Consider the following 24642-nt stretch of genomic DNA (forward strand, 5'->3'; position numbering starts at 1 on the left):
AGTCTTCTGTGAGCAGTGGAAGCCTGATCCTAAATGACAGTTGACTCTGACCAGGCAGCGTAGGTTGAATCGTCAGATTGAGAGTATGAATGAATCAAGTAGGAAACAGGAGTGTGAGTGAATCGAGTAGAGCAGAAGCAGAAGAGGGGAACATGAAGGCACAAGTACTTGAAATGACACAGATCTAGGGGTGGAGGTTAGAGGTCAGAATAAAGAAACTTCGCTGGGGAAAAGGTAACATTCTGCTTCCATCTGGTATGTAACTGGGGAAACGCTGTGTATTAAAGTGGAGGTCAAAGCAGTGGTTCTGACATTGTAGTGGGCATCAAACTCCTGGACCCCGTCCCCAGATACTTGATTGAATAGGTCTGGGGCGGAACCCCAAATTGCTTCTTACCGTACATCCTGGGTATTTTTATTCAAGTTGTCCGCAGGCCACGGTTTCAAAGAAGCTGCTCCAGAGGTTTGCCCTCATCAGCTTCCTTCCCTAACTGTCCCCGGGGCTGGTCACCTGACCCAGATCCAGCCTCTTCTGAACTTTCTACCTTCCTGCTATCAAACTAATCTGATTATCACCTAATTTTCTTTTATGTGAAATTAAAGGAATTAATCTGAGCTATTTATCAACAGAAAGAATCTTTTTAAAAAACTCGCATCAAAACAAGCAAAAACCATAACTCTGTCCTCCCTGGGCATGTATTCTTTGACCCCCTACAGCAGTGTGAGAATCCTGAGACTCTCACTGATTTATATGTAAAATTCCTAAGGACCAAACCAAAAGAGAAGGCCAGAATGGCTGGGGTGCAAAGTGGGAGAGGGCCAGAGATGAGGCTGCAGAGGTTGGCAGGGTCAGGTCAGGGCATGTAGAGCCTCCTAAGGGGTTTGGCCTTTATCCCTGGAGAAATGAGAAGCCATCACCATCATATAAACGCAAACTCCACTTCATTTCTGGGAATGGCATGAGGAGAACCGGAAATGTGGGAGAGTCTTGGATAACTGCCAGGGGTAGAGTCAGTGGCTGGTTAGATGATGATGCATTTCACAGGACTGGAGGTAGAGAAGGCTGGGAGGTGGAATGGGGGGAGAAGAAGCTTGGTTCTAGACCTCTGGTGTTTGAGGAATTTATGGGATATTGGGTCAGAGGTGTTTAACCTGGTGTTGATTATAGGTACTTGATTCTCAGGAACGAGAGCTGGGCTTGGAACATGGATGGACAGAGACATTAGTATATTGATGCTATTGGAAGTGCTGGGTGTAAATGAAATTTCTCAGGAAAAGCAATTGGAATGAGAGGAGGAAAAAGATCGAGAATGGAACACTTTAAAGGAAAGGAGGAGAAAGAGAAACGTATAGGTTGAGAATGAGAGATCTGAGCGAATGGGACATGAAAGCAAGATAAGAGAGAGACTCACAAAGGAGCCGGGGACCAGGGACTCCAAGGAACTCCATACACAAGGTGCAGCCCTAAACCCAACCCCAGGACTTGGCACTTAGGAGGTTACCAACAGTCTCACTAAGAGCAATCCATACTGAGCAGTGGGGGCCGTAAACAGACAGCAGTGAGCAGAGGAGGCTGTGGGATTAATACCTAAAAAGGAGGTTCACTCCAGGTGCATGTGTCAGAGAAGCAGTGAATCAAAACAGCTTAGTCAGTGTATCCTCAGCAGCATGAAAGTGAAATATCAGTTCTAAATCTTAGAGGGGAGGGAGGATGAGATAAACACTGGTGGCATTACAACTCAAATTGTCTCGCTGTCACTGAGCAACTTCATTTATACCCTTAATACACTGCAGTTGCTCTTCAGAAGACGTGGGTGTCTGCGTGTGTGTGTTTTGTTTAAAATGTCCATCCAAGATTTCCGCAGCCTCCTCATGTATGTTTGTCTCTGCTCTTAGCACATTACCGAAAAGCACTACCAGTAAAGGGCTAATAGGAAATATAGGTTCTCCATTGCACAAGCAGATCTTTAGCTGCCAGACAAGGGATTTGTTTCAGCCGGTACCCACCCCACGTGATGCTCCACGGTTCCCATCTGGCAACGCACGCTATGGGATCACAGCAATGGTGCTAATTAAATGTCAGCGGGCTCAGGAGGTGCAGCAAGGCCTTCGCGCTCAGATTCCTGAGACAGAAGCAGGAAGGAGAAGCACGTCAGCCTTCCTGAAGCTCATTAGGGTTGGGGAGGGCTCGAATTCAGACAGCTGCCGTGTTCAGATCCTAAGTGGATGCTGCAAGAGGGCCCACAAATGAGCTCCAAAAGGAATAAACAAACATTTGTCTATATGGTATTAACAGGAAACACTTTCTTTGGGCAAGTTTTCCTTGACATCCTCCATCACCCCCTATTTTATGGACTGCATCCCTGATTCTAGAAGTGCGTATTTAACTCGTTTTTGAAGTTGATCACTCCCACACGTTCAACACTGACACAAATGAAGGGAGAAGTTTTCCAAAGTAATCAGTTAAACACACATATCAAGAAAAGATCAGTGCTGAGGCTGCAGGTGGTGAGAGGCAGCCAGACCCTTCTGGCTTCTCCTGAGGGCCCTGACCTTCTCCTTTCTTGTGTGTTGCCGTCTGCGTTTACTGTGGCGCAGGGAAACAGTCTGAAAATCATCACCGGCCTCTCCCTGGAGCTATGCTGAGGTCCTTTTCTCATTGAGTGGCACGGTCCTCTAAGCAGTTACCCAGCTAGTAAGCCGGCATTCATCTTGACCCTTCTTCCACCCCACGCGGACAGCAAGGCCCACCAGTTCTGCCCTCTGGGCAACCCTCAGACCTGCCCGGTCTTCTTCCTCTTCCTGCCCTTCTGCCTGGATAGCTGCTGCAGCAGCTTCCTTTCTCTTTGCCTCCAGTCAAGTCCCTCTTTAATCCACTTTCCACAGGGAGGTCAAAGGGATTGTTTTAAAATGCCAACTGCTTGTGTCTGTCTCCTGACCAAACTTTTCAATTGCTTTCAGTAGAACAGGGCACGCACTCAGGAACAGGGCTTGGGAGACCTTTGATGATCACGTGCCTGATTACTTAAAAAAAAAAAAAAAAGCTGGCTCATAGTTATCAAGTACTAAGTGCTGTCTCTCATGTAATCATCACCATAACTCTCTGAGATAAATATGAATAAGGTACTGTTATTGGACAGGGTCTGTTCTGAGCCCCTGACGCTAAGCACTGTGCAGTCCCACTCTCTAGCCGTCTCTATCAGCATCCTTCCTCTTGTACTTTATATTCCAGAATCTGTCGACATCCTTCACTACCACCTAGTCCAAATCACCATCATCTCTCACCTGAGTTATTCTAATAAGCGTCTAACTGTCCTCCCTGCTCCATTTACCCCTGCATTCTTCAATGTCTTCTCTAACAGCAGCTGCACTGAACCCTTAAAAATGCAATGCAGATTATGTCATCTCTCTGCTTACAACTTTCTGATACTTCTAGTTTCTAAACAAAAGTCAAATCTTGGCACTGGCTTCATAAGCATCTCAGTATGACCTGACCCCTGTGCCCCCTCTACCTATATCTCCAGCCACCCTCTTCCTCCCCAACTTAAGCCACACTGGTCTCATGGCTGTGCTTTGAAGCCAGCAAACATAATTCTGCTTTATGTCATTGAATTTACTGTTTCTTCTGCCTTTTACATTTCTGTTACAGTGTTCTGACCATTTCATTTGAAATGGCAGCCTCCATCCCCACTAGTGCTCATTCCTCCATCCTCTGCTTTATTTTCTTCTTAGCACTTTCCCCTTTTGGTAGACCATAGATTTGTTTGTGTATGTCTCCCCCATGACCAGAAAGTCCACTCCGTAAGGGCAGGAGTTTTGTCTGTTTTGTTCACTATTGTAATCCCTCATGCTTAGAGAATTACTGGGCACACACTACAGTTTCCTGAAGTATTTTAGAATGAACACACAAGGCATACACCAGTCATAGCACTTAGCTCATGATTGCTTACCTGATGAAGAGAATTTTGTTGTTGTTGTTTTGGATTGGGATAAGTGGGTCTTTGTGTTACGTTAAAATTGCATATAACGTGCTTTATGGATCTAACAATATTTATGGATAATTCACGACCTCGTCGTGTAGTACCAAAGACGCTTAAAATGCAGGCAGTAGCTTTGTCCATAGTATCTATATGTTTGTGTTCAATGCGCGTTTCTTTAGATGTCTACCAGTTAGCTGTGTATTTTTTAAGAAAGGAGAGCAAATCTTCCTAAATGAGTTTGTCTCTAAATTTTCTTTCCTCCTTTTCTCTCTTTTCTTCGCATGCCCTCTCTTTGTCTTCTCATTTGCAACCTGGGTAATTTAACTTCTCAGTGACTAGATAACATTGAAAAGGTGTTGGGTGTCACAGAATGAACAAGTAACAGAAGACATCTGTTTGCAATTCTTTGTCTCTTTTCAGTTTGATTCAACTGATCTGAATCCTGACTTAGAGCTGAAATTCACCTTGCCTTCTCATTTCCTCCTTCATTAGGTTTGCCTTTGAAAGGCAGAAGTTCACTTGAGCAATAATTCTCTCACTTTTGAGAAGCGCTCTATCTAACAAAAGCTGACCTTTTTTTTAAGCAGCTGTTGATTAGACAGTTAAACATAGAGATGGCACTAGCATGGTATTTCTCAGTCTGATGTAACTCAGAAATAGAAAGCTGCAGAAACCGGAGGTTGAAACGCTTTCAAGCAACTGAGCTTGAAGTTCCTGAAAATGATCTCGCAGTGCTTCCTCTCGTCTCCCCACACTCCACCCCTGATTTTACATCTGGCTCGTCGGTGCACTTCAGATTGGATTCCTGAGCACACTGGCAGGGTGAGAACTGTTGTGAAAATCATCATTAGGATTCCAAGCCTTTAATTAGGCCACTTTCAAATGGCTTTGTCAAGACTAAGAGCAAGAGAAAAGCAACTGGCTCATTCTTAGAAGAGGTTTATCAGAAAGGAGAGTAGAATAGTAATACTGTGCTCTTCACTAAGTCTGGTTGGTTGAGGAATGTCAGGGACATTAGAAGCACAGACCCTCCAGTAATTCTCTTTGATATGGTATTGTATGTATTATTGTTATTTCACAGCCAGGTAAATCAGACATAAAAAGGTCATAAAAAGGTCAAGATGTGTACGTGTTCCCATGAAAGGTCAGGGACAGAACCAGAGATAGTCCCTTAGTGTGAATAATAATCCCACTTACTCCAACAATTACTGTGAGAGCAAGAATTCTCTAAGTTTTCCCAGCCAACCATAAGACCTACTTTAATATGGTCAAACCGTCAAAACGATGGCTTTCTTCACCTCTTGGTGCTTTCCTTGGGGGGGGAAAAGATCACTAGAAACAATGAAAGAATCAGAATACTTTTGAAGAGATAAGCAATGCTATAATTCCTAATTTCTTTATGTTGTAAGTAAATGACTGCTTTATTCCAGAAAGAAATTAGAACATCTTTCATATACACAAATTGTAATTCAACATTTTCTAAAAATCAATCTCTTTTGGAAAATTAAACACATTTACCATTAAAAATTGAACAAAAACTCTCTATGTCTGCCATCCACCCGTCCATCCAGCTCTCCATCCATCCAATAAATATTTATTAAGGAGCTGTTCCATGCTGAACAGTGTTCTAGTTACATAGGACACAACTGTGAACAAAGCAAAATTCCTGTCCTCCTAGGACTTATATTCTAGGTGAGGGAGATACACTAACATCAAATAAATAATAATTCACACTCACATTTCATTATTTTAATTGTCATGGAGAAGGATCCTTCTGTTCTGCTAGTGTTTCCCAAGCCACATTTGAAAAATCACTAAGGAGGGGACATAATTGTAAATATCCAGCAAATTTATTTCTAGATGCTTTATTTCTATTATTATTTCTAGATAATAATACTAAAGTATTATTATCCTCTTATCTCTGGGTCTGAAGAAATGCATTACTTCCTCTATGGGAATAGTAAGACCCACAAATTTCAAAGACGTGTCTTGGGCTTCCCTTGGGTGGCGTAGTGGTTGAGTCCACCTGCCAATGCAGGGGACATGGGTTCGTTCCCCGGTCCGGGAAGATTCCCACATGCCGCGGAGCGGCTGGGCCCGTGAGCCATGGCCGCTGAGCCTGCGCGTCCGGAGCCTGTGCTCCGCAACGTGATAGGCCCGCGTACCGCAAAAAAAAAAAAAAAAAAAAAAAAAAAAAGGACGTATCTTTATTTACATCAAAAAGAAATAGAGTCTGAAGAAATGTCTGTCATCAGTTCTACAAAACAAAAGCAAAAACCCGAATGTACATCATTTTGGGGTTTCCTAGACATCAGCTGCTGCTTTCTTTGTCATATTAATGTTTATCTGTATTTCGGGTAAGCTCACTAAACATGTAGAGTTCCTCTTTTTTTCTTGCTCTTCACCATGAAATATTTTATTTATTTCGACTAGGACTGCCAAAATGATTAATATAGAATATTTTTGTAAAATACAGGTTTCAGAGAAGATGACTTACTTAACATACAGTTTATTTTCATGTAGTTTTTAGTCATTCAGAAAATACTGATGTACATTTTTACATTGGCATCAGAAGCAGTTCAGATTTATACTTTGCTAAAGTTTGCATGAAACAATGTAAAATGGCAGATATTTTCCCTTAAAATGATAATTCTTAAGAAAATACTAATATATATAGCTTCTAAGTATTAAGGTAGGAGAAAGTGTGACCTGTTTCAGTTGAAGAAATGAAACTAAAGAATAAATATGACAAATAATTGTAGGGAAAAGCTTGCTTTAGAAGGTAATTTTGTTCATCTATTCATGAAAATACACTTATAAACTAATTTTATAAACTAATATATTTATTATATAGTATAATTATGTAAACCTAATAAACTTTTTTTTATTTGAATGGGATTTTAGTATAGAAGTCTTTTTATTTATTTTTTAAAATTTTTATTAGAGTATAGTTGATCTACAGTGTGTGTTACTTTCTGCTGTACGGCAAAGTGAATCAGTTCTACGTGTACATATATTCACTCTTGTTTTAGATTCTTTTTCCCATATAGGTCATTACAGAGTATTGAGTAGAGTTCCCTGTTGCTATACAGTAGGCCCTTATTTGTTATCTACTTTCTATACAGTAGTGTGTATATGTCAATCCCAGTCTCCCAACTTATCCCTCCCCACTCATTCCTCCCCGGTAACCATAAGATTGTTTTCTACATCTGTAACTCTATTTCTGTTTTGTAAATAAGTTCATTTGTACCATTTTTTTTAGATTCCACCTGTAAGTGATATCATACGATATTAGTCCTTCTCTGTCTGACTTACTTCACTCAGTATCACAATCTTTAGGTCCATCCTTGTTGCTGCAAATGGCATTCTTTCTTTCTTAATGGCTGAGTAATATTCCATTGTATATCTGTGCCACATCTTCTTTATCCATTCCTTTGTCAGTAGACATTTAGGTTGCTTCCGTGTCCTGGCTGTTATAAATAGTGAATACAGAAATCTTTTTGAAAGAGCAGAGTGAGCTCAGATATTGGAAGCCATGAGTGATAAGTGACCAGTTTTCTTTTAATTAAGTGGAATACTTTTGATGTGTCTGATCCCAATTTCAATTTTTTTTGAAAAATGGATTCAGTAAACTACTGTTATTAAGAATATTTAATAAATGTTTACATTTTTCTTTTAGGTTTTTAAAGGAAAAAACTTCTTTTAAAAAAGTTGCTTCTTTTATGTTATAGATTACAAAAAAGGGGATTTCCTGTCAAGAATATAAGTTGGTCATGGTGATATTAAGGACCAGGATTCTGTTAGGAGGATTGGAATCTCCTAGAGGGTTGGTTAAACCAGGTTGCTGGGCCTCACCCCCAGAGTTTCTGAAGGTGAGGTGGGACCTAAGAAACTACATTTCTCATGAGTTCTCAGGTGATGCTGATGTCGCTGGCCCTGGACCACATTCTGAGAACCTTTGTATTAGCATGAATATTAGCCATCAGTAGGAAAGCTAGATTCTTCATCACAATTTGTAATGCTTTCTGTCACAACCTTAGTACCTAGAAAACTTACTACTTTCAATCATTTAAAAATGCATTGTTTCTTGCCTTTTTTGCCCCCTCTCCTTCTTTGCCCTGCTTCAAGGGTTGAGCTATCATATTTATTATAACCATTAAAGGTCTTTTATTGATTTTACTATAATTTTGTACAGACCCTCATGAATAGGAGTCTAGATCATCTGGAAATTAGGAGTTTTACAAATTTTCACAAATTTCTTGTCATTTTGCATGTATCTTTATCTTAGTTTGGCCACCGTTGTAAAATGGAAATAATAAACTGACCCCTAAGAACCATAAAGAATTTATTTTAGATACTAGTTAAGTAAAAGCTATGTTTTTTAAACTCCTTGGATAACGATGCTCTAACGTAGGGTAATGCTGGCTTTCCAGGGTCCCTCCTTCAGTCCTGCAGGGGGAGGGAAGGGACCAGTTCCTTACTTCCCTGTGGTTGTGTGTATGTGGCAGGGATGAGAGAAAACAGTCTTGAGATCTCATGCTTTCCTTCGGGTCTGGGGTCCTTTGGGCTGGTGTGGTTTATGAATTCTCCACAGCTGCCTGGCAAGGTGCTCAGAAGTTTGCCCCATCTCTTTCCCAGGGTGCCAAACCGTATTTCTCAGAATGAACACCCCCTCTGTTCTGTCCATTGCCAGCTTCCCGGTTGGTCACGCTTTCTTTGGGGTTTTCTGTTGGGATTCTCAAGAGCCTATTTGGAAATCCAGAAAAATGAATAATTGCCTTTTTTCTTTCTCATTCTGGTTACAGTCCAAATTCTGCTCAAGATAATATGGATAGCTGTGTTTGACTAAGGAACAGGGAAGCCTGAGAAAGAGAAAAAGGGATTTTTTAACTGACTTTTTAAGAAAGACTGAGATTCGTTACTTTTCCCAGCTAATCCATTCCATTACACTGGTTGGTGGTGAATCAGTACTTTCCTCTGCTTCCCATAGCCCATCTATAATACTCTTCCCACTTCCTCTCATCCTCATCTGACCCCTCCTCCAACTCTCTAATATTATCACCTCCCTTCTTTGGGAAAGGGCACCATTTCCTCCTTGGGAAAGGAGCCCTTCACTACTTAACCTCAGACATGAGCTGAATATTAATGGGGGTTTCCTGCAGCCTGAATTCTGCTGCCTGAAGTGGGAAGGGGGTGCTCCTGTCTACTGGGGGGCCTGAAGCTGATTCTCTTCTAAAGTATCTTAGTGCAAACACCGCCTGCCACGGTGACTGTCTTCTTGTCGAGACCGCAGGGCTGAACTGCCTCATGTGAGTAAACCTTTTCTTCTTCTGAACATGGCTTTGACCCTACTCCTAACAGAATAATAATTCTGGCAAGCACATGCTAGAAGAAGAGTTATTTCTTCTTTGATCTATTTTCTTTATAAAGGACCTCACAGTCCTGAGAGTAGCTCTGGACAGATGGCACCTTTCCCAAATGAATTCTCTCTAATCCCCCAATTCCTTTTCCAGTAGAAGCAAAAAGAATAGGTAAGGATCTCAGTTTATCTTGCCACAGTTAATAGAAAAATTTCTTTATGGTTTGTATTAGCTTTTGCTATAGATTGAATGTTTATGTCTCCCCAAAATTCATATGTTGAATCCTAATGCCTAATGTGATGGTATTAGGAGGTATTAGGAGGTGGGGCCTTTGGGAGGTGATTAGGTCATGATGGTGGAGCCCTTCTGAATGGATTAGTGCCCTTATGAAAGAGGCCTGAGAGAGATCCCTTGCCTTTTCCACCAATGAGATTATAATGAGAAGATATCTGACTGTGAGGAAGTGAGCTCTCCTTAAACATTGAATCTGCTGGTGCTTTGATCTTGGACTTCCTAGCATCCAGAAATGTGAGAAATAAGTTATGTTTATAAGTCACCCAGTCTATGATATTTTTGTTAGCACAGCCTGAACAGACTAAGACAGCTTCCTCGGGCTGCTGTAACAAATTACCACAAACTTGATAGCTTAAAACAGCAGGTTTTTATTCTCTCACAGTTTTGGGGGCTAGAAGTTCTAAATCAAAGTGTTGGCAGAAAAGCAAACTAAAAAGTGTTGGCAGGGCCAAGCTCTCTCTGAATGCTCTAGGATAGGATCCTTCCCTGCTTCATCTTAGTTTCTGGTGGTTGCTGGCAATCCTTGGTATTCCTTGGCTTGTATCACTCCCATCTCTCCTGTCATCAGTTGGCATTCTCCGTGTGTGTGTGTGTGTGTGTGTGTGTGTGTGTGTGTATATCCAAATTTCCTTCTTCTTATAAGGGCACTAGTCATTGGATTAGGACCCACCAATATCCAGTATGACCTCATCTTGATTTCGTTATACCTGCAAAGACCTTATTTCCAAATAAGGTCAGTTTCACAGGTCCTGGGGGTTAGAAATTGAATGTATCTTTTTGGTGGACACAATTCAACCCACAGAAGTATTCTCTATTCAGACTCCTCACATGGGCATTTAGTGTGACTCCAAATTCTAGTCCCATCTCCTGCTATCCATCCTCTATGACTTGGTTCATGCAGATCCCTCTCTACATTAGAATGGCTTCCTCATGCCATCCTCCTTCCCCTTTATCATTTTCTCTATTCTTTAAAACCTTTATCGGATGCATTTCTTACATGACTCCTTTCCTAGTACCACCAACCAAATGTGATTCCTTGTATTTCTGCCCTTGTTTTCCCTCTTTTAATTACATTTCTGTAGTTGTTTTAATTCCTCCAACTAGAAAGTAGATTGCTTGAAAGAAGAAAGTGTCTACTTATCTCTATATTCCCACAATAGTTCTATGCTTTGCACATAACAGAATCACAAAATCAGAGAAAAATAGATGTCTTGAAAATACAAGACTTGTGTATTTTAAGCCTGTTAGAATATAGTTTATATATTTATATATATTTTATATATATATAATATAAACTATTTATATAATATAAACTATTTATATAATATAAACTATTATATATAATAGTTTATATCCTCTTTTGCTGATTTCTCTCTGCTTCAAACAAGAAGAGTGTTTGGTATAAAAGCAGTGTACCAAACCTAAGCAGATAAAGGTAATTATTCTGACTTCAGGCTGTGGCTCACTTTGTGATCTTTGGAAAGCTGGTAGCCATGTCAGTTTTACCAATTAATAAAAGTGGAGCTTACATGAAAAAGTTCACAGATGAGAGGTTCCAAAGAATAGTTATCATTGAATAATGTTCAAGTGCAATTGCTTGGTTTTTTTACTCCAACCTTACTTGGACCCAAACTGAAATGAACACTAAAATCCTAATGATAAGAAGACAAATGTGAAATGGTTTAATAAGGGATGCTGCTAAAAATGAAAAGCCCAAGTCTGTCATCTTTATTCCCCAGTCTTGGATTTTAAAAACAGAACAATGTTAGTCAAAGACCCTGCTGTAGGTTATATGTGTTTCTGTATAAGGTGTGTGTATATACATAAGTATGTGTATATACATATACATATGTTAATTTCTATTCAGTGTTGTGTATGTATTTAACTAAATTACAAATATGTCATAATTAATAATGAGGTACATGATTTTCACTTTTCTTTTCAACATATAGTGAAAGAATCGCTAGCCCTTCTTGGTAGTCCTTTGCTTCATAGGGATGTCTTTACTGTTTTATAAGGCTGACTGTCCACCAAAGCTTTCGATCCCTTCCTGACTTATATATGTACATATATCTGCCCATGATTACATTGCATTTTGCTTTAAATTTTTTCTGTTATGATAGACAACAAATTATCTCGGGGCTAGTTTTTCTGTTTGTAATAATGAGCTAATGAGAGTTGTTTATTGGTAAAATCATTTTGGCATCCCTTCATAAGCAGGGATGACAAATGTAAACCCACATCATATATAAAACAATTGCTATTTTGCCTTACAAAGATCGTTGCGGATTACAAGTTTTTCTAGAACCCAGAGATTTCCCACCTATGACATTATCCCTTTTGGCCTTCAGTACTGTTGCCCATGTTCAGAGTCTCATTATTACTAATACTGATTGCTGGTTGGTTTTCCAGACTATGTTGTGTTGTGACATCAGCTGATTTCGAGTACTGTGGTAAGGGTCTCTGTCAAGTACAGTTGGATATTGTCATATGGCTATCCTTGATTATTTTAATTAGCTGTTTTCCGGTTTTTCATTAGGATTTAAATTAGATTTCTTACTATGATGGCTCTCGACAGATGTGCTATACTTGTCCAGGAACTTATCAAGTGTTTTCACCTTTAGTTTCCAAAGCATGTAATACTAAATGATGCCATTGCATCTTTGGGTGCTGGGGTTGTTTTTCTTTTTTTATGTCATATAAAAAGGTACATGGCAGGTATAGCGGACAAAATGTGGCCAGAGTGAAGACCCCATCTCTAAGGAAAAACTGATATCTCTGGTTGGCTGTGTGGCCATTCTACATGATAGTTTTTATAGAATTGCATAAATAGTGGACTAAATCTTTCTTTAAAAAACAGTTGGGCATATGTTAATTGGTCTCTGAGAATTTGTACTGTGCTTTTTAGTAAACTCTAAATTTGGACCAAGAGAGCTCTATACTGATACCAGTCATTTTCACACATTTCAGAATCAGTGAGATACTCTACTTCTTTTGTATTTTGTCTGTATAATAGGAATGCTATCCTTGCTTCATAAAGGGTTCAATTCAATTCAGCATTTTTTGAGTATCCAGTCCCTTCCTCTCCAAATAGTTTACAATCTAGCAGAAGGGATATAAGTACATGAATAACTATGAGACAAGAAAAAATATTAAAATATTTTATTTCTGTAAACACTGGGTATTTTATCATCATCTGATATCTAATCAGATTTCTTTGGCCTTTCTCTTTCATCAGGGAGAAAACAGAGAGATAATTTACTGAGATTTATGGGTACTTGCTCACTTAAGTGCATAATGAATGTCATTAATTAACCCATTTCTTTACTGATTCGACAAATATTTATTTTTATCAATTTGATGTACCAAGTTCTGTTTTTAACTCTGAGAATGTAGAGGTGAGTAAGACCAGGCACTTTCCTCAAGCATGTCACAGCCTGTTGGAGAGTCATAATAGTTACTAAGATACAGTATGAGAAATTATACTATCTAGATATGTACAGGGCACTATCTGAACACAGAACAAGGAAAAAGACACTAGGTGACGTTAGTCAGGAAAGGCCATCAGTTACAAAGAATATAAAAGACATCCAGGTAGAAAAAAATGGTACAATTACTTCTATTTTTTTTTATTTAAAAAAATTATATATTTCAAATTTTCCAAGATTTGTATAGATTGCTTATATAATCATGAATGAAAATATTATTTTAAATGTTTGAACATGTGAAGGGAGGCCTAGGCATTTTTTAAAATGACTTTTAGAGTGCCCCTTATCTGCAATCCACCAAGACAAATGTAGGATCATTTCATTAAGCCTGAAGGAAAGAGAGAGGCCCTGTCATGTTTCTGTTGAGCAGGATGAAATGAAAAGTATTTGTATAGATTTGTACTATGAATTATATCACATAAAATAGCATTAGTGGTTTCTTAAAATAATTATAGCAATTTTGACACTGTAAAGTGACCATAAAGAGGTAAAAGCTTTTTTTTTTTTTACAAATGAATTTATTTACAAAACAAAGATAGACTCAGACATAGAAAACAAACTTATGGTTACCAAAGGGGGTGGTGGGGGGGGCGGGTGGAGATAAATGAGGAGATTGGGATTAACAGATACAACTACTATATATAAAACAGATAAACAACAGGGACCTACTGCATAGCACAGGGAACTCTACTCAATATCTTGTAATAACTTACGATGGAAAAGAATCTGAAAAAGAATATATATATATACATATATAATATATACACACACATATTAACAGTCTCTTTGTTGTACACTTGAAACTAACACAACATTGTAAATTAACTATACATCAGTTGAAAAAGAAAAAAGAGAAGGAAAAAGAAATAAAATGTTTTAATAAATAAATTTAAAAGAAATTATTCAAATTAATGTCTCACCTTGGGAAGCTCTCCATAATTTAAGATTGAAAGACTTACATTCAGTCGATTAAACAAGTATGTATTGAGCATCTAATATGTGCCAGACACTGTTCTAAGCCTTGGAACAGTGAACAGCAGTGAACAAACCAGATGAAAACCCATGTCCTCTAAGAACATACGCTTACTTTCTTCAGGGGGGAGATAACTAATAGATCAATGATAAAATATGGTATGTTGTAGTGTGTGCCATGGAGAAAAATAAAGCAGGAAATGGAGTTAGATGTTTTGGGGAAGGTGAGGGAGTTGGTCTCTGAAAGCATGGTTATTGCTAAGACAGTATTTGGAAGGAGTCCTGAAGTAGGGTTAGGGAGAAAGCCATGCAGAGATCCAGAGGTAGAGAATCCAGGCCAAGGGAACCGCAACTGTGAAATCCCTGAGATGGGAACGTGATTCTCGGGTTGAAGGAACAGGCAGGAGCCCAGTGGGGCTGGGACTGTGGGGAGGGTAGCAGGAGAGGATCCAGAAAGGGAGCGGGGCCAGATTCTGTCATCCTTCTTGGCCACGGTGAGGACGGGGTTCTGGCTCTAAATGAGGTGACAGCCACCCGAGGGTTTGGGGCAGGAAAGAGGCATCACCTGATCAAAAAGATGACACCAGCTCCTGGGTTAAGGCGACTCCGGAAGACAAGGGTAGAGCCAGGAGACCAGGTACGAGGCTATTGCAGAATTCCAGGCAAGAGGAGATGGTGACTGGGACCAGGGTGGTGTGGAGGTGTGAGAAGCAATGAGATGATAGAAACTTCTGAAACCTGGTCCTTGCTGATCACTGCTCCCTGCACCCTGTCAGTAAGCTCCATTCCGAGAATCTCACTCTGACTAGCCCTCCCTAACTAGGACTTCCTTCTCCCACCTAACTCCCAACACATTTTAAAACCACGTTAGAAGCTACAATTCGTTGATCCTGTCACCTTTTCATTGTCCCTCCTGACTTCCTTTCCTTCCTTATTCAGCTTGGATTCCATGGTCCCATATACATTCCTTGCATAGACTCTTAAATTCCACCTCTCTCTGTTTCTTGTACGTTGTTGACCTCACCCAGCAAAACCACAATCTCATTAATTACAACTCTGCTTACTCCATGTCTGGACCCTGACAAATAAACATCAAGGGAGAAAAACACAGAGATGCTTATTGCCCTCACTTTGACCATAGCAGAAGGGGGACCCTTGGGGTTTCCCGACAATCCCATTTTCCAAGTCCATTCACTTTCCCTAGCCGACTGTTCCATACCTTCTCTTCCTCAAATTCCCAAACCTCTCTCCTCCTTGTCAGCTTTTTACTCCACTGAGAAAATAAAAGTAACCAGAAAAGAACTACTCTGTGTATCCACCACAACTGCCCACCCGTATTCTCTGCTGTCACTGTGGCTGGACTTGTTTCTATCTGAGGCAAGTTCTTCCATTTCTATACAAAATCATTGCATTCTCACCTAGTCAAGACATTGCTTTAGCAAATGTTCCATCTCTCTCAAACAAACGTGACGCTATAATTGCCATCTTAAAAAAAATCCTCCCTTTTACCCTGTCCCTTTCTCTAGCTACCACCCTATATCTTGCCTCCCCCCTTAGAGCATCGCTCTTCAAGATCTGCCTACACTCATCATTTGTACTTCTGCTCCTTTCATTCTTATTTAAACTCACTACAGCTAGGCGTTGGTGCCCACCATTGCCTGACCTGCTGTTGTCAAGGTTACCATGACCTCCAAGTTGGTAAACAAGTGACCACTTCTCAGTCCTCATCTGATTTGATGCAGACGATTGCTGCCTCCATTTTTTAAAGTTCTTCCTTCATTTGACTGCCAGGACACCTGATTTCACTGGTTTTGCTCCTACTTCACTGGCCCAACTTTCTCAGTCTGCTTTGCTAATACCGCTCATCTTTCTAGCCTCTGTCAGAGTTCCTTAGATCTCCTTTCTCTGTCTAAGCTTACTTTAGGTGATCTCACTAAGGTTCATGGTTTCAAATATCAATCATATACCGATGACCCCTGACATTTAGCTCCAGCCCCAGCCTCTGCCCAGAATTCCTGACAAACATCAACAACCTGCTCGCCATCTCCCTTTAGATGACGTCTAAAGCTTCATGTGTCTAAAACCAAAGTCCAGATACTCACCCCCTGAATATGCTCCTCCTGCATTTTCCCTTAGTAAGTGGCATTTCTAAACTTTCAGTTGCTCAATAATTTGGGAGTCACCCTGAACTCCTCTCTTTCTCTCATGCCCCAGATCCAATCCGTACACAAATCATGCCAGTCCGTGCTTTCAAGAACTGGCCGTTTCTTAAAACATATGCTAATGTGCCTAAATGATTACCATAGTTTTATCCTTTGAAACTCATTTAGATTTTTAGAAACACCTACAAGTCACAACAAGTTTTATGACTGTGGTTTGTAATAAAATCTGTATAATTCACATTTCAGTCAAAAATAAAATGTAAATATAAAACAGGAAATGGCTTTCTTGAGTGATTTATAAATATCCCTGAAAGCCTATTCTAAAATAATAGTTTCAAAACTGAGCAACATCAATGGAATGAATAACTTATCAAATCATCACTAACAAGGATGCTGTTTATTTACTTTTAGTTTTATAGGTTCTGGATTATTGTTTAAAATTTATCTCCATTCTGTATACTTACAATTAACAGTAACATTTCACGAGTAAATACAAAGACTTATTTATTGCTCTTTAACGTTGATAAGAGTATTGACTCTGCAACCATACAGCTTGGGTTCAGTACTAGTTCTGTTATTAGCTGGAAAGCTGCATTCTCACAGGCAATTCCCTTAAGTGCTCTGTGCCTCAGTTTTTCTATCTGTAAAATGAGGATAAGAGTGCTTACCCCAGGATTTCTTACTAGGATGAAATGTGTTCACGTACTTAAATGTTTAGGATAGTACCTGGCACAGAGTAGGAGATAGGAATGGTACTAGCAATAAAAGAATTATATGGCAGATTCTTTGTTACTAGAAGCCCTCAGGGAACTTGAGGCTTAATAGAAAATCTGAAAGGTTAAAGACGTTATGGGGTTTTAGAGATTGTTCAAGAAAACCATAAAAGAGATATCTGAAGGCAATAGGTATTCGTTATCTACAAAGTGAGAGAACTGACCAACAAATGCCATAGACATTCAAGTGAGAAAGATTACTTCTATCAACAGCAGGTTAAGATAATTTATGGTGAAATTTTTGTGTTTTAAATGTTCGGTTTCAATTACAATAAAACTGAGATCTGTACTCATAAAGCACCAATACTGACATATGAACATGTAGAAGCATAGGATTTTAGTACAAACTGCTGATTGTAGAGCTTTGATTAGATGCTGTAGGAAACATAGATACCTATTTATGTGTCTATAAGAAGCTTCCATTTATATTGGTACCACTACCCACTGAACTATCACAGTGTTCATCAAGTTATTTATTATGAGTATCCGTTATATATCACTGTGGGCTTTTCTTCTTCCTGGCACAATTATACATTATTGAAGATGTGTATTTAGTCAACAATTTGTAAGTGAATACCTACTGGGCAAGACACAGTCTTCTCATGCTAAGAACCTATATCGCCAAATAAAAATGTAAGATTGCTATAGTGACGTTGTTATTTATGCCTTTCAAGTAGACATGCTTTCCTGAAATGGAATTAATTGCCATTAGCCCCAGAACTGTGAAGCTATGTATACAAGTGGACAAAGTATTTTCAAAGTTTGTCCCCAGGACAGGGGAAGAAAACAGTCCTAACGCATTGCTTCCCTCTTTTCCCCTCTAGTTGGCACGCCACAACAAACTCCTGCAGCAGATGCTCAAACCAGGATCCGATCCAGATGACGGAGATGAAGCCTTAAAGTATTATGCCAACCACACTGCACAGATCGAGGTAACCATCTATATTGTTTCTTGAATGGGACCAACTGTGAAAAGATATGTTTACTTTCTCTTTCAGACCATTTTCATGATTGTTTCCTGGAACAACAAAGTCGAGTTGAGTGATGTAAACTGTAAAAGTATATATACCAAAAGAAGAGATGTGAGCAGTCACTTGTGAGAAATTCATGTGCACCTCTTTCAAAGTTGTCTTTATTTTTTGACCAGAAATATATGTAAATTGTCTTTTATAATTAATAAGGTTGTTTTTTTGTTTGTTTTGTTTTGGTCCTGGAAGAAATCATTGCAGAGCAGTGATATTTTAGAGATGGGATTATTACAGTGGATATTATCATTCAAGAAATGGTTTCTTTTTAAAAACTATGGAAAGCTTATTAAAGTAGAGATCTCTGTGTAAGAAAGTATTCAGAAGGGTGGGAAAAACGGAAGGCACTAGTAGAGTTTTCATATTGATAGCATGAGCTTGAAATGGTTTAACAATGTCCATTTCACTTTGCAGCGATTCAGTCCCACCCCCGTAAATGAGACCTTATTGAAGGGCTGGTGGCAGTTCAGGAGGTGCGGGTCAACATGGCCTTAATCATTTTGTGTTGTGAGACCCATCTGGCTGTCATTTACTAGCTATGGTATCATTTTGACACTGGTTGGCAGAGCTAATCAGGCAGAAGCGAGCAGAGTAGTTGACGCCTGTCACTCGTAATTTACATTCACACATGCATTCACTTTGGCAGATAGTTTTAGTTTTCAGCAGAGTGCATGATGGCATCACTGCTATTAACTCACAGGGTACATAATCACTGTACCTTCTTGTTTACTGTAGCCAAACCTCTGCAATAATGAGAATCATTACTTTGTGTCTCGAAATGAATCCCTCACTCATGTGTATAAGCATCAATAGCTTTGGTGGTAGACTTGACTTAGTGCAGTGTGTGAGCTGGACCAGCAGCAAAAACATTGCTCCCTGCATCAGGGGCTTAGGAACTGGGAAGCTGGCGAAGTCAGCAAGCCGGAGGAATTGATACGAATAAATCAGCAAACCACCAAGCTTCTGCAGAAGGTCCCAGAGGCCAAAGTACAAAGCCAGTGATTAGCAGAGGCTATCAGGAATGGTAGACAGAATGGGCAGGTAGAGTAGCAGGTGGGCCAGAGGTAGAGGTTGGGTTAATACTTGTGTGTGAGAGACAGAGGTTGTTATTGAAGTTGGACTTCTGTTGGTTCCCAGCAGTGAGGAGAGATTTAGCTGTAAATACATATATTTGGTAAATGTTTACTGAGCCTTTACTCTTTACCAATTACATACACGTAGAGAAGGTCATTCTGTGTAGTAATTGTATAATAAAGGCCAACGAAATTTGGAGAAAATAGTAATTAACTGTGCCTGGGGAATTTCAGGATGGATTTCACAGAGAAGGTTGTCATAAAGTATATATTAAAAGAATAAGTAGAGGTTTCTCTCTACTAAAATTTGGGCATGGGATTTCAGGTAGAATTAAATGAAGGGAAGGTGAAAGAACATAGGAAGGGGAATGACTCTCTTCAAAAGATTACTGAGGGGCTTCCCTGGTGGCACAGTGGTTGAGAGTCCGCCTGCCGATGCAGGGGACATGGATTCGTGCCCCGGTCCGAGAGGATCCCACGTGCCGCGGAGCGGCTGGGCCCGTGAGCCATGGCCGCTGAGCCTGTGCGTCCGGAGCCTGTGCTCCACAACGGGAGAGGCCACAAGAGTGAGAGGCCCGCGTACCGCAAAAAAAAAAACAAAACCAAAAACAAAAGATTACTGAAGTTGCTGTTTGGAAAACGGATTGGAAAAGGGAATGAGGCAAAGAATGCAGGTAGACGAAATAGGAAGATAGAAAAGGGAGAAATGGTTGTACTGAAGATGACTTGATTGGAGAGAATAGACACACGTATATTATAACACACACACACACACATATACACATGTAAACGGCTTGATGTTGGACTGCCCATTGTAAGGTGAGGGAAATACTGGGGAAAAGGATGCCCCTGAGGCTTCTGGTTTGAATAAATGGACAGAAATTGGTGTTATGCATGGAGATCCTAGCTTTGGCAGTTAAAATGTACAGGAAGATCATTTGTTGATTCTTGGATAAATTGAATTTGAGGTGACTTTGAGGAATGCATTAAGTTGGATATAGAAGTTAAGGGTTCAAAGGAGTAGTCTGAGTTGATGGTCTAAATTCTTCCCTTTGACCAATCCTCATGCCCTCCTTCCTTCAGGCATTCATTAATTTCATCCCACTATGCTCCCACAGCAGTTTGATCATTCTGTTAATGTGTCCTGTTGGAATACCGTTAGCTTCTTCTGGGTAACTTGTCCCCTATTTGAGGCAGAAGCTAGTCTTGATCATCCTTTTATTTCCAAAACGGAACACTGTTCTTGGAGCCTAACCATAATAATGAGTATTGTTGAAAATAATAGTTTGTCTATATGTTATAGACTCAAAGACCCTGGGAAATAGGAAGGACCTTGTGGGTTACCTAGTCTGTTCACCTATCCAAGGAGGAATTGCTTTATAAGGATCCTGTTTCTGCTTTAAATTCTTCCTGTGATAGTGATCTTACCACTTCAGGAGGAAACATCCAATTTGGAATAACTCCAATAATTAGAAAGTTATTTTTTGATAAAACATGCACTCTAGCCCACTATTCTGTTTGCCTACTGTTCCGAATATTTGCTACCCTGTCAACACGACAGGCTTACCTCTAACATTTGAAGAACCATTGTGATTAGTAAGCAATACAAGCTTTTATAGATAGGGATTCATGTTTTTTCACTTTGAATTTCCCAGGACTCCTCGCCTAAGGACTGAATAAGCATTTGTTGAATAAGTATATTTTAAAAAGTATACATTTTTGGCTTTTTACAGTTAACGCATTCCCATCTCTTTCAGTAATCCCTCCAGTCTGTCAATGCCCCTTGTAAAATGTAACAACCAAGATCAAACATGATGTGTCCTAAAGGGGCTGAAAAGCTTGGCTTATAGTAATCAGAACATTATTTCTTAAATGCACCCTGAGATTTTTTTTAAATGTTTGACCCTGTTGGATCAAGTAAACCTTTTTTTCCCCATACATAGTTGCTTACCATACCAAAGAGTTCCAATTCTTCTTTTGTACAATTGATTTTTTTAGCCTATGTTCAAGAATTTTATTTACCCCTACAAATGTCTTCTTTGTTTTATGACAGTATTCTAGTATGTGGTCTGTGTCTATAACATATCATTTAAGGTAGCTTCAGTTACAAGTAAAAGAATACCAGACTGACAATTTTTTAAACAATAAAAATGTTTGATTATCCCGCATAATGGGACGTCTGGAGGTACCAGTAGTTCTATAATTGATTAAATGACTCAGTGATGTCTTCAAACACTCAGACCTTTTCCATCTCTTCTGCTAAGTCTTCCTTTTTATGCTGGTGATATGTCACTTCATGGTGGCAGAATGGCTGCCAGAGTTTTAAGTATCATCACCACCTTTTGTTCTAGGCAGGAAGAAAGATGGTACAGCAAGAAAGAGCTTTTGTGTTGTGTATTTGATTTTTTGTTGTTATTTTATTTGTCTCATGTGGCTTTCTGCCTTTTCAGGAAGCAAAATCTTTCCTGGGAGCACCTTGCAACCCCAGGATATTTCTCCTTATGCCTCATTTCCCAGAGCTAGGCTATTTGCTCCTCACCATACCAGTCAAAGGGAAATAGAATGACTCTTTTGCCTTAAACCAATCCTGTGGTTCATTCTTGAGGGCTAGGTAGAGTACATGAAGCTTGAGACTTAGTCTACACAAACCCTTGTGACATAGGAAAGCTGTATGAAAACATTTACCCTGGGTTTTGCTGTTGTTGTTGTTGTTTAAAGTTAAATTCTTACAAATACCAAATAAGAGAAGTACAAAATAATGACTGTTCACATCTGGGTATATGCTTGAATGGAAGTTATACCTACAAAAATATGTCTTGCCACATTTTAATGACATAAAGCATTTTTCTCTGTAGAACTCAGGGCACATCATGTTGTATATGTCATTTGTTCCCCAACAGCCGTTTTTAGGAAGAACAGGCTAACAGCAGGTTAAAAATATACCAAGCGCTGTGCTTAAGATTACATAACCAGTCACTTGCCAGTTAAGACCCTCTTAGTTCTCTGATGTACTTCATGAACATAAAAATGCGTGGCAAGAGTTTAATGCTAATCCAGAAAGAATAAAGATTTTCTTTTGTTATTTATAACAAAATATAATACTTATAATACATTAGTCCAGTTAACTTCTCTCATTTAAAGAGAAAAATGTAAAGGACTATTTCAGATACTTCAAGTTGGTACATTTTTTCATAACTGAAGTCATAAAGTATCATTAATAAAGTCATGCTAAAAACAGAAAATAGTTTAAGACCATCCAAAGCCTGAAAGAAATGCAAATTAATGTTTTCAGATTGTTCGGCATGATAGGACAATGGAACAAATAGTGTTTCCTGTCCCCAATATATGTGAATACCTCACGCGAGAATCCAAGTGCCGTGTGTTCAATACCACGGAAAGGGATGAACAAGGAAGTAAAGTGAATGACTTTTTCCAGCAAACGGAAGATCTCTACAATGAGATGAAGTGGCAGAAGAAAATCAGGAGTAAGTACAGTAAACTGAAATGGTTCATTTTGAGCATAATGTTAGATACCTTGGTACTTCGGGATAACTGACAGTATTCGTTTCAATTGGTTCTTAATTTCTTGCCATCTGATGTTACTGAAATCGTTTATAGGCTTAAGATTGTAAGCTCAGTCTGCAACTGAAGCCAGGACACCTGTGGCTTAAGGAAAACAGAAAACTCTGACTAATTAGATCATCTTTTAGTGCTGATCCTATAGTTTTATAAATATTATGACATCCAAGATTGCAGCTGTATGTTTCAGCCTTGGAACAGCTGCAAGTTTGAAATGCATGAATAGGCCCTGACCGGCCTTAACAGTCAGTGAACGGGGTGGAGAGATGGCGGCACCAGCACTTTTGTCCTCTTGTGTTTCTGATCTTATGATTGAGTAGATTGTTTAATATTTTCTTCTGAGAGTCATTCTATCTTTCAACATATCTGTACCTCAGCAAATCAAAGTAAAAATTGTGTGACACTTGCATTCAAATAGGGCACGGTTACAACGCCACAGTTAAAAGTTACCATAATACAGTTACCATTACTTATTTCTCAGGTCTCCAGTCTATTTGGAAATATTATGTAACCACCTAAATGGGGAAAGAATTTGGAAAAGAATAGATACATGTATATGGATAATTGAATCACTTTGCTGAACACCTGAAACTAACACAACATTGTTAATCAACTATACTCCAATATAAAATAAAAAGAAAAAATAAAACAAAAAGTTTACCAAAAAGTTGAAAAATTTTCAAGTTTAAAATAAAGTTTATTTTCCCAGATGAGAAATATTATGAGTTTTTAACAAAAATTGATAGGGGAAAACTTTTGATTAAGCCTTTTCTGACTTCTGGGAAGGTTTTCCAGATAGGCAGGCATATGTTCTCAATACCTCTACTCAACAGTGCTTCATCATTTTAGTTTCCTAGGAACTTCAGTGATTGTGGTTTATGAACTTGGTTGAGCTTGAGACATAGCATCTTCGGATAAAGATTGTAGCACGCGTCGTCACACTTCTTAGCAGGATATTTGAAAAAATATAGAAATTACTCTCCCTTAGCATTTTACCATGTAGAACCTTATGGAATTCAGAGAAAATTTTGGGTGTCCAGAATACATATGAAAACTTAATTTGATAAACATACTTTTTGTTCTTGACAAAAAGTAAATTGGATAATGAGCCAGTGCTTGTAGGATCTGTGCTTTCTTAGATAAATGTTTTGTCATTTATCAAAAAACAAATCTTGGGACTTCCCTGGTGGTCCAGTGGTTAAGACTCCGCCCTCCCAATGCAGGGGGCCCAGGTTCAATCCCTGGTCAGGGAACTAGATCCTGCGTGCTGCAACTAAGAGCCCTCATGCAGCAACTAAAGGAGCCCACATGCCACAACTGAAATAACCTGCCATGCCGCAACTAAGACCCGGTGCGGCCAAATAAATAAATAAATATTTTTTTAAAAAACAAATCTTAAAATAATTTCCAACATGCAGTTTACTTTTAAAATTTGGAAGCAGCTTATGATCAGGTTATAGACGGATCTAATTCATTTGATGGATTTGTTATTACAAATGTATGCGTCAGCATCTTCTGATTTTGTCTCAATATTCTGCTTTTTAAAATGAGGACTCCTAATTCAGGAATGATGGAGATGCAGATGTTTACAATTTATGACACATTAGTCAACTAAATTCCATGGCTAATCATAGCCTACTCCAGTACTGGAATGCTCCATTCCAAGAGAAGGAAAACAAGAAGTACTGAAGGGAAGTGTAGTTTATAAGTAAGGAACAGACTTGAGATTGGAATTCACAGAACATAATTTGAAAAGCTTAAAATTTCCATTTGAAAATTGAGATGTCTTTCCCCCTCAATTGACTCCAATATTTTAAATCTGATGTTAAGCTATTAAGAGTTAGAGAATGGACAAGACTTGAATAAGTCACGTGTCAAACTTATATGCATGACGTATCTGTTCAGTTCTTTAGGAGAGGTGAAAACAACTGAGTTT

General features: G+C 39.1%; 1 protein-coding gene across 1 annotated transcript in view; it reads left to right on the forward strand.

Annotated features, from left to right (window-relative positions):
• ITPR2 (inositol 1,4,5-trisphosphate receptor type 2) overlaps positions 1-24642 on the forward strand; it is a 527197-nt gene that overhangs the window by 397496 nt on the left and 105059 nt on the right. The window contains exons 46-47 of the mRNA XM_060166697.1: positions 17854-17961; positions 22420-22612. Of these exons, the coding sequence (XP_060022680.1) occupies positions 17854-17961; positions 22420-22612 (301 nt within the window). The remainder of the gene's footprint in view (positions 1-17853; positions 17962-22419; positions 22613-24642) is intronic.

The sequence above is a fragment of the Lagenorhynchus albirostris genome, chromosome 11, assembly GCF_949774975.1.
Source record: "Lagenorhynchus albirostris chromosome 11, mLagAlb1.1, whole genome shotgun sequence".
NCBI classification, from domain to species: Eukaryota; Metazoa; Chordata; class Mammalia; order Artiodactyla; family Delphinidae; genus Lagenorhynchus; species Lagenorhynchus albirostris.